General features: G+C 41.2%; 1 protein-coding gene across 1 annotated transcript in view; it reads left to right on the forward strand.

Annotated features, from left to right (window-relative positions):
• Positions 1 to 12,331, forward strand: part of PPP3R1 (protein phosphatase 3 regulatory subunit B, alpha) — an 88,872-nt gene that overhangs the window by 42,753 nt on the left and 33,788 nt on the right. Inside the window, exon 2 of the mRNA XM_024110190.3 lies at positions 7,986 to 8,025. Coding sequence (XP_023965958.1) covers positions 7,986 to 8,025 — 40 coding nt within the window. The remainder of the gene's footprint in view (positions 1 to 7,985; positions 8,026 to 12,331) is intronic.

The following is a 12,331-nucleotide window of genomic DNA, read 5'->3' on the forward strand; positions in this document are numbered from 1 at the left end:
TGCCCTGACCCCTGAATCCCCCCACACCCCCTTGCCAGCCGGCGTCCCGGCCACACACCCTGCTCAGCCCGCTGCAGGCCTAGGTGAACAGAACCCCAGGCTGGACGCGTAAGATCAGCATTTTAATTTAATTTTAAATGAAGCTTCTTAAACATTTTGAAAACCTTGTTTACTTTACATACAACAATAGTTTAGTTATATAATATAGACTTAGAGAGAGACACCTTCTAAAAAACGTTAACATATATTACCGGCACGCAAAACCTTTAAATGAAGACTCGGCACACCACTTCTGAAAGGTTGCCTACCCCTGGTATAGCTTTTAGAGGTGCTGTTGTAATTTTGCAGATTATCACTGATGTCTAGTTCACTTCTTGTCAGTCTGCATATAAATAATTTTTAAAGTTACCAAATTTTTATTCAAATTGTGACATGGTTCTCTCCACTCTTCATATTCACACACCATGGTAAACACATGGTTCCTAACTATGCAGGTGTTTGACTTCGCTTGTGATCAAGGCTCAAATACGAATGTTATGAATCGGGCAATAATGTCTTCACAGCAGTAACCAAGTCCAAGCTTTTAAAACCAGCCTGCCACTTCCTGCTTAACCATAGCAAGCCTCATTATGCCACTTTAGTACATGTTTTGCTGGAGAGTAGAAATCTTGTGCTAGTTATTACTAGACTACTTATCTGAAATGGCGAGCTCATGAGCAAGCAAAGAATATCCAAACGCATCTTGACTTGACATATCAAAATCTGAAACTGTTAGTGTGACCTGGATCAGTATCAACCATTGCCAAGGAAAAAAGGAGGCAGTCAAAATCTGGTATTGCCATGTGCAAGACAACCAGAGTCCTGGCAATTGTTTGGATCACCTGCTGCTTTTGTGAAAAATGTACAAGTTTCACAGCACCAGATTGGCATTTTGGTCCACTTCATAGTTGAAAGCTTTGATAACTACAACATATGGAAGATGAGATCAGAGGAGAAGAAAGAGGACTTTGACCATGACAGGTAGTGTGTTTAATCTTTAATTTGATGCTGTGGGAAGGGAGTTCAGGAAATAGAATGGGGAGGGGAAAACAAGTATTTTGCATTGGATTTTACATGTTTGTTGGTAGGACTACTAAGGGGGACTTGCCTGCAAGACTCATCCTTGATACTGGGCTGCTAACCTCCACTCTCCCTGAAACACTTGTCACTGCCATTGTTCTACTGGCAGTGGTGATGGGTGATGTCAGACACCTTTCATGTGGACCTGTTTATTGAATTCACCTGGAACTACAACCCTGCTAATATTGTAATACAAGATCCCCAGTCCTATTCCCCAAACAATGACATTGACCTGGTTTCCTGCCTCACTGATTTGTTGCACTTGCCAATGTTGCCTTTGGGAAGTGTGGAGATATATGTAGGATGTATTACATTCTGTATGTTGATATGGCCCCATGACAACATCCAAACACTACACATGAAAAAATTATAAACATCGATAGTAATATATTTCATTTATTTCAGTAGCTTCAATACAGTATATAAAAGTAGCAGCCCACACTGCTGTATTGAAGCAGCCAGTAATCCCAAGACCATTTGCTACTTGGTAAAGTAAAGATAAACTCACCTTGCTTTGGATCAATCTTTAAGCTGTTGCAGAGCCCATACTGAATCTCAGACCCCTACTCTTTACTTCATGCATCAAACTAATCTTAAAAGCCTGCTTGCCACTGGTTGAGGTAATTCACTGTTCTGGCCCATCAGTCTTAGGGCATGAACAGTTGTCAAAGCATTTAGTAGGGTGCCAGTTTGTATATGTAATCTGTCATACTTAACACCATTTTGGGGACAGAGAAATTTGGGATGGGGCAGCCTAAAACTTGCCAGGATGGTTATCCTGGTTTGCCTGCATTAAAAGGCATTAAGGTCAGAATAACTTTCATAATAGCATTTATAAAAGGAGAAAACTAGTTGAAAAATACTAGTCCATTAACATTTTATTTAAGCTTCTGAATAGTTTACACAGAAACTTGATGGTGCACGCAGTACAGTGCAGTAGGATGCAATAAAATATACGTACAACATTTTTTACAACATATGTTCTCTTGAAAGATGTGTCATACACAACATTTTGAGATAATCTTTCCTAGTTAGGAGACTAGATAACTGCCTATTGTCTCGGGAGTTTAATTTTTACCATTGTACCTGCCAGCTGTAAGGTTTTGCAGATTTTTTTTTTTCTCTTTGCTTATCTCTCTAGCTGTATGGGTGGAGTCTTTTCGAAAAGTCACCCGCGACTAACCTGCCTTTGAGCAGCATGTGCCAAATCATTTCCAAAAAGAGAGCAACTTGGGTGCCAACTCCAAATAACCACCTGAGGAAAGGAAAAAATCAAATAAGTTTTTGTAGATAATGTGCACAAGAGGAACAATAAGTGGGATGATTGAATGTCCTCCATAGGGAGAGAGGCCCAGCTGCAGAGGGGAAGAGAGACTAGAGAATGCATGTGATGTTTTAATTTATTCTTAATACTACACCTCTACCCCGATATAACATGACCCGATATAACATGATAAAGCAGTGCTCCGGGGGGGCGTGGGGGGGGGGCTGCGCATTCCAGTGGATCAAAGCAAGTTCGATATAACACGGTTTCACCTATAATGCGGTAAGATTTTTTGGCTCCCGAGGACAGCGTTATATTGGGGTAGAGATGTATTTTAGCCATGGTTTACAAAGCATTGGTTCATCAGAACATATTCTACCAGTTTGTCTACTTCCTTCATTCTTTCTATTGACTTCGCTTTTTGTGCTGCTTGTTACTCTCCCATCTTTGTACCTGATGAGCAAGACAGTATACTTATGATATTCACAGCTGTGAATTGTTCACATATGAATTGGTTTTATATTTTTTTATAAAACTGATTTGTCCTTTTTTCTCCCTGTGACAAGTTTCAAGCTGTATTTTATGGTTCAGAGATTTGTCACCTGTTGGAACTCAGGCAGTTGGATAAATAGTTGCACCTGGGGGCGTGGGAGTGAGCCACCCTGTGGATATATTGAGCTGTATCAGTTGTCAGGCTGGCATATTAGAACCCAGCAGGGCCGTCCTTACCCATACGCAAACTATGCAGCTGCGTAGGGCACCAGGAAATTTAGGGGCACCAAATTGCCCCAAATTTCCTGGTGCCCTATGCAGCTGTGTGCTGCTCCAGCAGCAACCCTGATCCCCTGGCCAGCTGAACCGGCCAGAAAAGCTGCCCCATCTCCACCTCTTCCCCATAGCCCCTGCTCTGCCCCAGCCCCGCCCCCACTGCAGCCCTTCCTCAAAGCCTCTGCTCCGCCTCAGCCCCGCCCCACTCCACCCCTTCCCCTGAGCAACATCCTGGGGGACTGCACCAGGAGTCGGGCACGGCCTGCACTCACCGGGCAGCAGGAAGTGGAGTGACCCAACCCGCTCCGCCGGCTCGTGCTGGGTAGTGGTTTCCCCCCTGCCCCCCAAGCCTGCTCCTGGTCTCTGCCCTCCCCCTGCAGAGGCCTGGTGCTCCCCCCCCACGCGACCCCCTCTCCCCCCCCCCCCCCGGTGGGGGGGCTGTGTAGGGCACCAAAATGACTAGGAATTATCCTGGAACCCAGTTACACAAAACATGGTTCTAGTGTGGATGGGACTCATTTTAAGCTAAATATTCACATTTTTGATAAACTGGAAAATCTTGCGCTGTACTGTACTGTAAGCATTGTCCCTTGTACTTGGTGGTACATTAGCCTCGAACTGTGGTAAGAGCTCCCAATTTATGTAGCAGTGTGTATGAAACAAATGAAGTGTATTAATAGAGCTGTCAGAGTACCGTAAGTTTGCTCAATACCTTTCTGCCCTTTTTTACTTGCATCATTTTAATTATCACCACTTTAAGCAGCCTCCTCCAAATACCCAGTTTTAACGGCAGTGGACCTAACGCTGGTAAATGATGTAGAAGAAGCTCCACATCCTGGGGTACTAGATGACTTGAGAAAATGGCAAAGAATTAGAACAATATAGAACAATAGTGGAACAGCTGTTCATTTGCCGATGTGAAAAATGTTGATGGTCTAACCCCTAGTGGCCAGGTGTCCACATAACAATGTGTAATATTTGTTGGTAGTCTTAGCATGAATAATTCAATTTTGTATTAAAATATGTAAAATTATACTTCTAACAATAACAAGTTAACCATTAAGAATACTGACAGTATGAATTTCTGATTTGACTGTTAAAAATATCAGACACTAAAAGTAGACCAAGCAAATTTGCACAAAGGACATGGATGCCCCATTGGAATTATAAACCTGTGAATTAACAAATGAAGAAAAGAACGCTTGCCACATTTTATTTAGATTTATAGTTCAGAATATTCTAGTAGTGCAGTATATTTTATAAAAATAGACGTCGTAGTAATATTAAATCTTACTCTAGCATCTGCCATTAACTCTTTGAGATGGAGAGAGCGCCTTTTTTTATACAGTGTATACAGTATGTAGATTAGCAAGGTTCCAGTGAAAGTGTTCCCTCAAGAAGAAAATATAATACCATGTGAAAAAAGCTCTACATTAATCTAATTTTCCTCTTGTGAAAGGTGCTCAATAGTATAGTATCTCATTCCAACTGTGAGGATGCCTTGCCTGATGCCAATAGCATCACACTTGGAAATTAGTCACAGCAGGGATTGAGAGAGAGAGAGAGAGAGAGAGAGAGAGAGAGAGAGTTTATACCCTCCATCCATGGACTAAAAAGCATTGACTCCATAATTCACTTTGCACTATCTGTGACTCCACAATGCTGAGTCTTGCCTCATCTGCACCTCTGCATATTATTGCTATGTTGTTTGATGGATAAAACAGAAAGAACTACTTATGTTATTGGCAGACCACTTAATAAAAATATATTTTAAAACCATTTCCTTTTGCATTTCAATATCAAAACAAGCAGCTATATTTGTCTTCCCTTTTTGGTTGAGGGAGAGAAGGTTAAAAAGTTGTCTTGTTTCAGCCCTAATAATGAGTCCGATTTAATATTTAGATTCTTGTAAGCACTTGTAATAAGCACTGAAATCGTATCTTATGGACCGAAATCCCCCCTCTTTTCCCCAAGTCATGAAGGAAGAAGTATGCACCTCAGCACCTGTTACATACAAGTTAGTTTAAAGGCTCCCCCCCCCCGAAGAAGAGGGTAGTTAGTTTGAAGGCCTTCTCTCCCCCCCCCCCCCCCCCTTGAAGAAGAGGGTATAAGGGAATAGAGTGACTAAATACCAAATGTAGCAGAAAGACCATTTTACTAGAGCTGGTCAAAAAATGCCAATTTTTCACAGGAAATTTTGTGAATATATGAATTGAATGGTATTTGCGCATTGGATATTAGCAACAATTAATTTTTAAACTATTACTAATAAGAATTAAACAATTAATTTTACTGTACAGTTAAAATCAAATTGATTAAAAAGGCCTGCTCCCAAGAGGAGAGAATTAATTTTCATTGTTTAGGCATCAGGTATTCTGGATTGGGGATCCCCCCACCTTTGTATTTGTCCAAGTCACAGGCTTACTGGGAAGAATATGAACTTTGGTATGAATAGCTTTTGCACTTACTCCTGAAAACCAAGATGAAGGTTTAAGATCTTTTTAAGAATGCACTAGACTTTTGGATTCTCTCAGGGAATGAACACTCAACACAGCATTAACAGATAAGTAATTAATTTTTAACTACCATATATTTTATGACATTTAGCAAATATTAGATATAAACTTTATATTGTGATTTACAATGTCTCTTGTCTTTTTCTAGATACAAAAGTTCCAGTTCAGGATAGGTAAGCACTCTTCTCTTTTCTCAATAGCAGTACCAGTTTCACAGAACATAACCTTGCTTAGTTGAAGCTCGTCTCCCCGCCCAGTCCCTCCAAAGTTTACCATACTTCTTCATGAAAATAATTAGTAAATATTTTTCATTGCAATTAGAATATGCACTTATATTATATTTACTCAATTTATGAATTCAAATTTCTCAGCACGTTATGTTCCTTTATAATACTTCCCTCTCATGTCTCAGAAATGTTTTATGTTTCTGTTGCCAGATTGATTTCTGTTGTAGATACCAGGAATGAATTTTGTCCTAATCTATAACGGGTTCAGAACAGTCTTTTAATGCATGGGTATATTATACCTAAAAGTCCACTGTTTTTTAATGCAACTTTCTCCTTTAATTTGCAGCCTTCCGGTCTGATGTTTTCTTACCACTTCATGCCTCATCCTTTAAGAGTGGCCTATCCGGATCCTCTGGTTCCTGTTTCTGCCTGTGTCGAGATTTTCTTTGGTTCTGTTTCCCCACATTCCCAGAGATCTCTTCTGCATCTTTTAGGCTTTGATTACTTATATTTTGCTCTTCACTTGTTTTCCCAAGTTTTATTGTGGTTCCATCAATGGTCTCCCATGTAGCACTGACAGTTCTGATGTTCCTGTGTGGTCCTTGCTAGTGAAAAATTTTTCTTCATGGAAGCTTCCCTGGAGTATGAGTCGCACTTCTTAAATTGTTTTCCCGGACCTAACTATCCCTATTTAAATTTTTATTCTGGTTCTTTACAGTATAAGCTTTAAATAGACATTTAGGGAGAAAATGAAGGATACATGTTAAACTGTTCTATAAAAATTAGATGGGCACAGAGTGCTTTCTAAGAAGACAGAGTGGGGAAAAATAGCAAATATATTGCTACAAAAAGGACTTATCTTAAGGAGGACACTCAGTATTTGTGAGATGTTTGATCCACCCCTTCCTCCTATTATTGACATGCAGTCACATTCCCAAGCCACTTGTAGGATTTCTTTTTCATGAAGAATTTTTGTGTGGCCTATGAGTGATCTTAAGTAGCCATTCTCTGCCAGAGTGCTGAACTGGTTGACCCTTCCCAATCTACACTATTAAAGAACACTAAGTAGACTAACTTTAAATTTATTCCATTTTCTGATAGAGAGCTCTTTAAAAACGCTGTCCTGAAATTATTTTTAAAAATCCCTTAAGTTTTTGTATATGGTTTTTTGTTTGTTTGTTACCTAGTTTGTTTATTAAAGCTCTTTACAGTTATCCGATTTCTCTCCTGCTAACTGACTACTGAAAAACACTGCACACGAGTGCTCAAATGCATGAAGTATACAAACTGGAAAAAAAAAAAAAACCCTTTTGATTTAGTAATCTTTGGTATTCTTGTTACAGTAGTTACATAATTTGTAAATATTTTTAAGTTGAACATTTCTAATATTGTTATAGCAGTAAGAATTTAAAAAAAATTAAATAAGTTTTGTATTCCAGTCTCACTCTGGTGTTACATAAGTAATAATACTTTGATGTGTTTAAATCCCAGTATTTTAAGACATTTCCAAAGAGAATAACAGTTTGTGTGCTTTATTTCTCCTATGAATGGATTTTGTGTGTGTGTGTGTGTGTGTGTGTGTAGGATGTGGGTGGGGCCTGTTCTGGTACTATCCCATTGTTCAGCAATGTAAGGTTCTCCATGTTAATACATTATAAGGACATGTATTCCTTTTTGTGAATCTAAAATAAAACTATAAAGCACCTATTGTGTGAAATTTGAATCATTTTAATATAACCTGTCATAAGCACTTGCACAATTAGCATGTAAAATGTGACTTAATGCTTAAGATATAGGTTTGGTGTTACTAGTCGCTACAGACCTCTTCTTGATTGCTGATATTTTCCTGGAAATAATGTTGCTATCCTTAACTGTTAGAAGTTCTTCTCTGCTGCATGGAAAACTTAACTTTTGTACCTGTTGGTAATGCAGAATTATGTATATAATAGTACACTGACAGTAATCTGTAATTAAAAAAAAAACAACAAAACACACTATACTGTTTATGGCCTCGTATTTGAACTTAAACGTTGTTAAAATTAGCTTTTGCTAACCTTACTTTATCACTAATAAAACTTCTTTGTATTTCAGGGAAATGAGGCAAGCTATCCTTTGGAAATGTGCTCGCACTGTAAGTTGATTATTTTTTTAAGTTATATTGTTGCAGCTAGAGGGGTGTGTGTGAGAGAGTGTCTGACTGAAGTATAGTTGTTGTCAGTCCAGGGATATTAGAGAGAGAAGGGGGTGAGGTAATAATCTTTTATGCTCCTTTTCTCACCAACAGAATTTGGTGCAATAAAAAATATTACCTCACCCACCTTGACTGACTGACTTTTCCCTTGTGTGGAAGGCTTGATAAAACCTTTCCTTCTGATTCTTTGTTGTTCGCTAATATTTTGTCTTAATCAGGGCGGGGACTCTGTGCTTGTACAATGCCTATCGTAATAGAACTCCAATCGTGACCATAATATACATGCTAACTAATAATAATTTGGCTGGTCAAGATAACCAAGCATAGAGAAATTATTTTCCAGTTATATTTTACACTAAGTGAAAAGTGACTTTAAAAAAAGGCCTCTATGCTAGTGTCTTTAACATGTTAAAAGAAATTCTTCTTCAAGTGGTAGTACACAGGTTTCCACTTGGGTGTGTGTGTGTGTGTGCGTGTGTGTGTGCCCAGCCTAGCTATACCCATAGGGGCTGTGCTCACACACTCTGGACTCTTAGCCACACCCTTGCTTATTTAAGGGCAGTGCTGCCCAATCCGATCAGTTGCTTCTCAATGCCCATGGCTTGAGTTGGAGTGCTCCGTACAGTTTTTATGTGACGTTTTGTTTCGCAGTGTCATCTGATATATTTATTTATTGGGTAGAGGAGTTAATTGCAGTTGATTTAGGTTTAGTTAGTTAGGATTTGCCTGGTGTGGTGCCCCCACTGGTGTTTAAACACTGCCCATTGTGTGGAGTAATTATCCCCAATAGTGATCCCCACACTCTTACTGTTTGTTGTCCCTTTTGGGAAGGGCACATTAAAGAAGGGTGCTTCATCTGCAAGAAGAGAAAGTTGGTGGCCAGAGACTTGCACTTGAAGCAGTATCTTCTGAAGCAGGCCATGAGGTCTGCTGTTGGCACTGGGGACCTCCATAGATCATCAGGCCCTCCAGAAGGCATCTAAGCCAGCAAGGCTGGTGGTTTGGCCAGTTTTGGATTCCTCTTCTGGGAGGAAGAGAGACCGTTCTTCTTCTGGTCCTTCTAGAAAAAGATCTCCTACAGTGGACTGGGGCCATTCCAAAGCTAAGAGAGATTCCTCCTCCTCCTTCTAAGGTGAGTGCAGACCAGCACTGTGATTGATCTGATACATGAGCTGGAGCAGGGCCATTTACCTGCTCTCTACTAGTGAGGGGAGAGTAAGTGGACTCAGTATCATTCACTCTGGTACCATTTGTGGGACTTCTTTTGAGTTTGGCACCTATGACATGGGTGTGGGCACCAATTGTTTCCATGCAAGTGGTATATCAGGCAGCATTGGACTTGCTTCCCTATTTGTTCCTGACTCTCCACTAGTTCAGAAACGTTCAGTTGTGGTGGTTTCTTCTGTGTCCCCGGCACTGTTTGGATTGGTTGCAGACTTGTTGTTACTGCTGGCACTATCTTCTGTGCCTTTTCCAGTTCAGGTGCAGAGTTGATATCTCATGCCTTTTTGGTACTGAGGGGCTTGTCAGTGCAGATGCTGTCTTTGGTGCTGTGATGACTCTGGTGCACGCTCCATCTGTGGGACTGATGCCAGCTTTGATTTCAGTATCAACATCTGCTCTGGTACCAAGTGTGAGGCCCCTATAAGTACTTGACTGCTTTACCTTTGTTGGTACTGATGCATCCTGTGTTCTGGACTTCAGATGAGGCTGGATACTTACTGGCCCTTCCAGGGGGAGGCTCCTCCATTGCCTGTGGACTACTTGGAATGTTCTTCAGGGTTGGGCTCCTCTCCCTCACCTTCTCGGTATCATTTTTGAAAGTTATCAAGACCTTGTGGGGATTACCATTAGTACTGAGATCAATACTGCTCCCATAGCAGGGGTAGCTTGGAACCCCTGGGATGTTGTGCAATAGGCCAGGTCTTAATCCTCTCCTCAGTCCAGAATGAGGTCACTTATTCTGCTAATAGCCTCCCCTCCTGAACCCTCCAACACTGCAGCCACAGATGCGGGTTGTTGCTCCTGCTGAACTGGTTCAGCCTGAGCCATTGTTACAGGCACCACAGGAGATGCAGTTGGCTCAGCTTCCTTCCTCCTCTTCATCACCAGACAACTCTGTGGTGCCAGATTTCTTCCTCCCCTGTATCTGAGGATTTTAAAAGGTATCAGGACCGCATAAGGTGCATGGCTTCAGCCTTGAGTGTATAGGGTGTATGTTCAGGAGAACACTGACAAGTTGCTGGATATTCTCCAGTCCTCAGCTTTAGGGAGAGTGGTTCTCTCCATAAATGAAGTGATCTTGGAACCTGGAATCTTGGAAGACGCTATGGAACACCCAGCGTCCTTACCACCTACAGCGAGGTGTACTCCTAAGACATACTGTGTACCTATGCACTGTTTTGAGTGCTTGTTCTTGCATCCACTGCCTTACTCTTGCCATAAAGGCAGCTAATGAGAGGTTAAGACAGGGGAGATATAAGGATACCAAAGGACAAGGACTCTAAAAGATGGGACTTTTGGGGAGGAAAAATTATTCTACCTCATCCTTACAAATCCGTATTGCCAAAGTATTACTCTGTAACTTGGGAAGCTATGGCAAAAATTACAGGTCATTTGCCAGAATCCTCCAGGGAAGAGTTCAAGGTTTTTGTTGCAGAAGGCCATCTAGTGGTAAAGACGTCACAACAGTCAGCTTTGGACATGGTGGATGCTTCTAGAGTTATGGCCTCTGCTATACAGGTCTTCATGATTGCAGAACTCTGATACAGCTCCTGATGTCCAACAGACGGTTGAGGATTGACTTACCCATTGATGGTAGATTTTTGTTTTTGGACAAAACTTACAAAACACTGCATTCCTTTAAGGACTTTTGAGCTACATTGCATTCATTTGATGTTTTTAACCTGGCAATAAAGAGGCGTCACTTCACGGGGCAACAGCAGCAATATCACTCCAACAGCTCTTTAAGTTGAATTATCCCTCTAAACAGCAGGATTTCTCCAGAAAGGGAGACGAGTCATGTAGGAGAAGGTCTTGTGGTCTCAATTTCAACCAGTCAGCCTGTCCTTCATTAGTGTCATGCAAGCAGTGAACTGGACAGGCTCTCCGTGGTAGACATTCCAGTCATCAAGCTTTGTCATTTTTCTCTTGTTTGGGGACAGGCTATCCCACTTCTACAGGTTAGAGTAATTAACGATGTACAAGTGTTAATCACTGTTGGACTGGGTTATGTTACTCAATTCCTGTTCAGTCCCCCTTCCCACCCTCCTACCTCTCCCTTTCCAGAGTGCCCCCTCATGAGTCTCAGCGCCTGCAGCAGGTTCCAGGCTCTCTAGGCTTCGGGAGCCATAGAGGAGGTTTCCCTTCAGAATTGAGGAAAGGGATCTACTCTTGGTAATTCCTCATCCCCAAGCCCAAGGGAGGGATGAGACCTATCCTCAATCTCCATTGTCTTAACAAGTACATCAAAAACAAGATTCTGCATGGTTACCCTAGCTCAGTGGTACTCAGACCTCAGTGGTTCAGGAGCTAAATTAGCAATCAACATTACCCAAAAGAGCCACAGTAGTGTGAATTCATTGTTTCATTTACTCCATTACTATATTATTCTCACAGCAAATAAGTTAATAACTTAGTGCAAGTTGATAACTTAGTCGGTTCATAACATAGCAAAAGTATCCTGATAGGTTAATAACGTAGATTGGTTAATAAAATCACACAGTGTTTTAATACCATGTGCTGCAAAGAGCCACTTGCGGCTTGCAAGCCTTAGTCCCTATCACTGACCTACCTACTGTTCTCCCTGCATTAAATCACGACTGGTTTGCCACCAACCATCTTCAGACGCTTACTTCTGTGTGTCTATTTTACCAAGGCACAGGAGGTTTGTGGTGACAGGTCAGTATTATCAATACATAGTGCTTCCCTTTGCCCTGTCCTTTGGCTGTTTACCAAATGCATGATGGTAGTAGCAGTGTGCCTCAGAAAAAGAGGACTTTATGTCTTTTCGTACCTGAACAATTTGTTAGTGAGGGGCAAGTACAGAGACCAAATAATCGGTCATGTCCAGTACACATTGCATCTCTTTTGATTGTCTGGGTCTGATTTTTGAACAAAGGGAGATCAGCATTAATACCAACATGTAAAATCAAGCTCATTGGGACCCTACTGGACTCTACAAGTTTGAGGCTGTTTCTGCTGAACAAACTATTTCAAACAGTTTGTCGCCTGTGCTTGTGTCCAT

Source organism: Chrysemys picta, chromosome 3 (genome assembly GCF_011386835.1).
Source record: "Chrysemys picta bellii isolate R12L10 chromosome 3, ASM1138683v2, whole genome shotgun sequence".
Taxonomy (NCBI): Eukaryota; Metazoa; Chordata; order Testudines; family Emydidae; genus Chrysemys; species Chrysemys picta.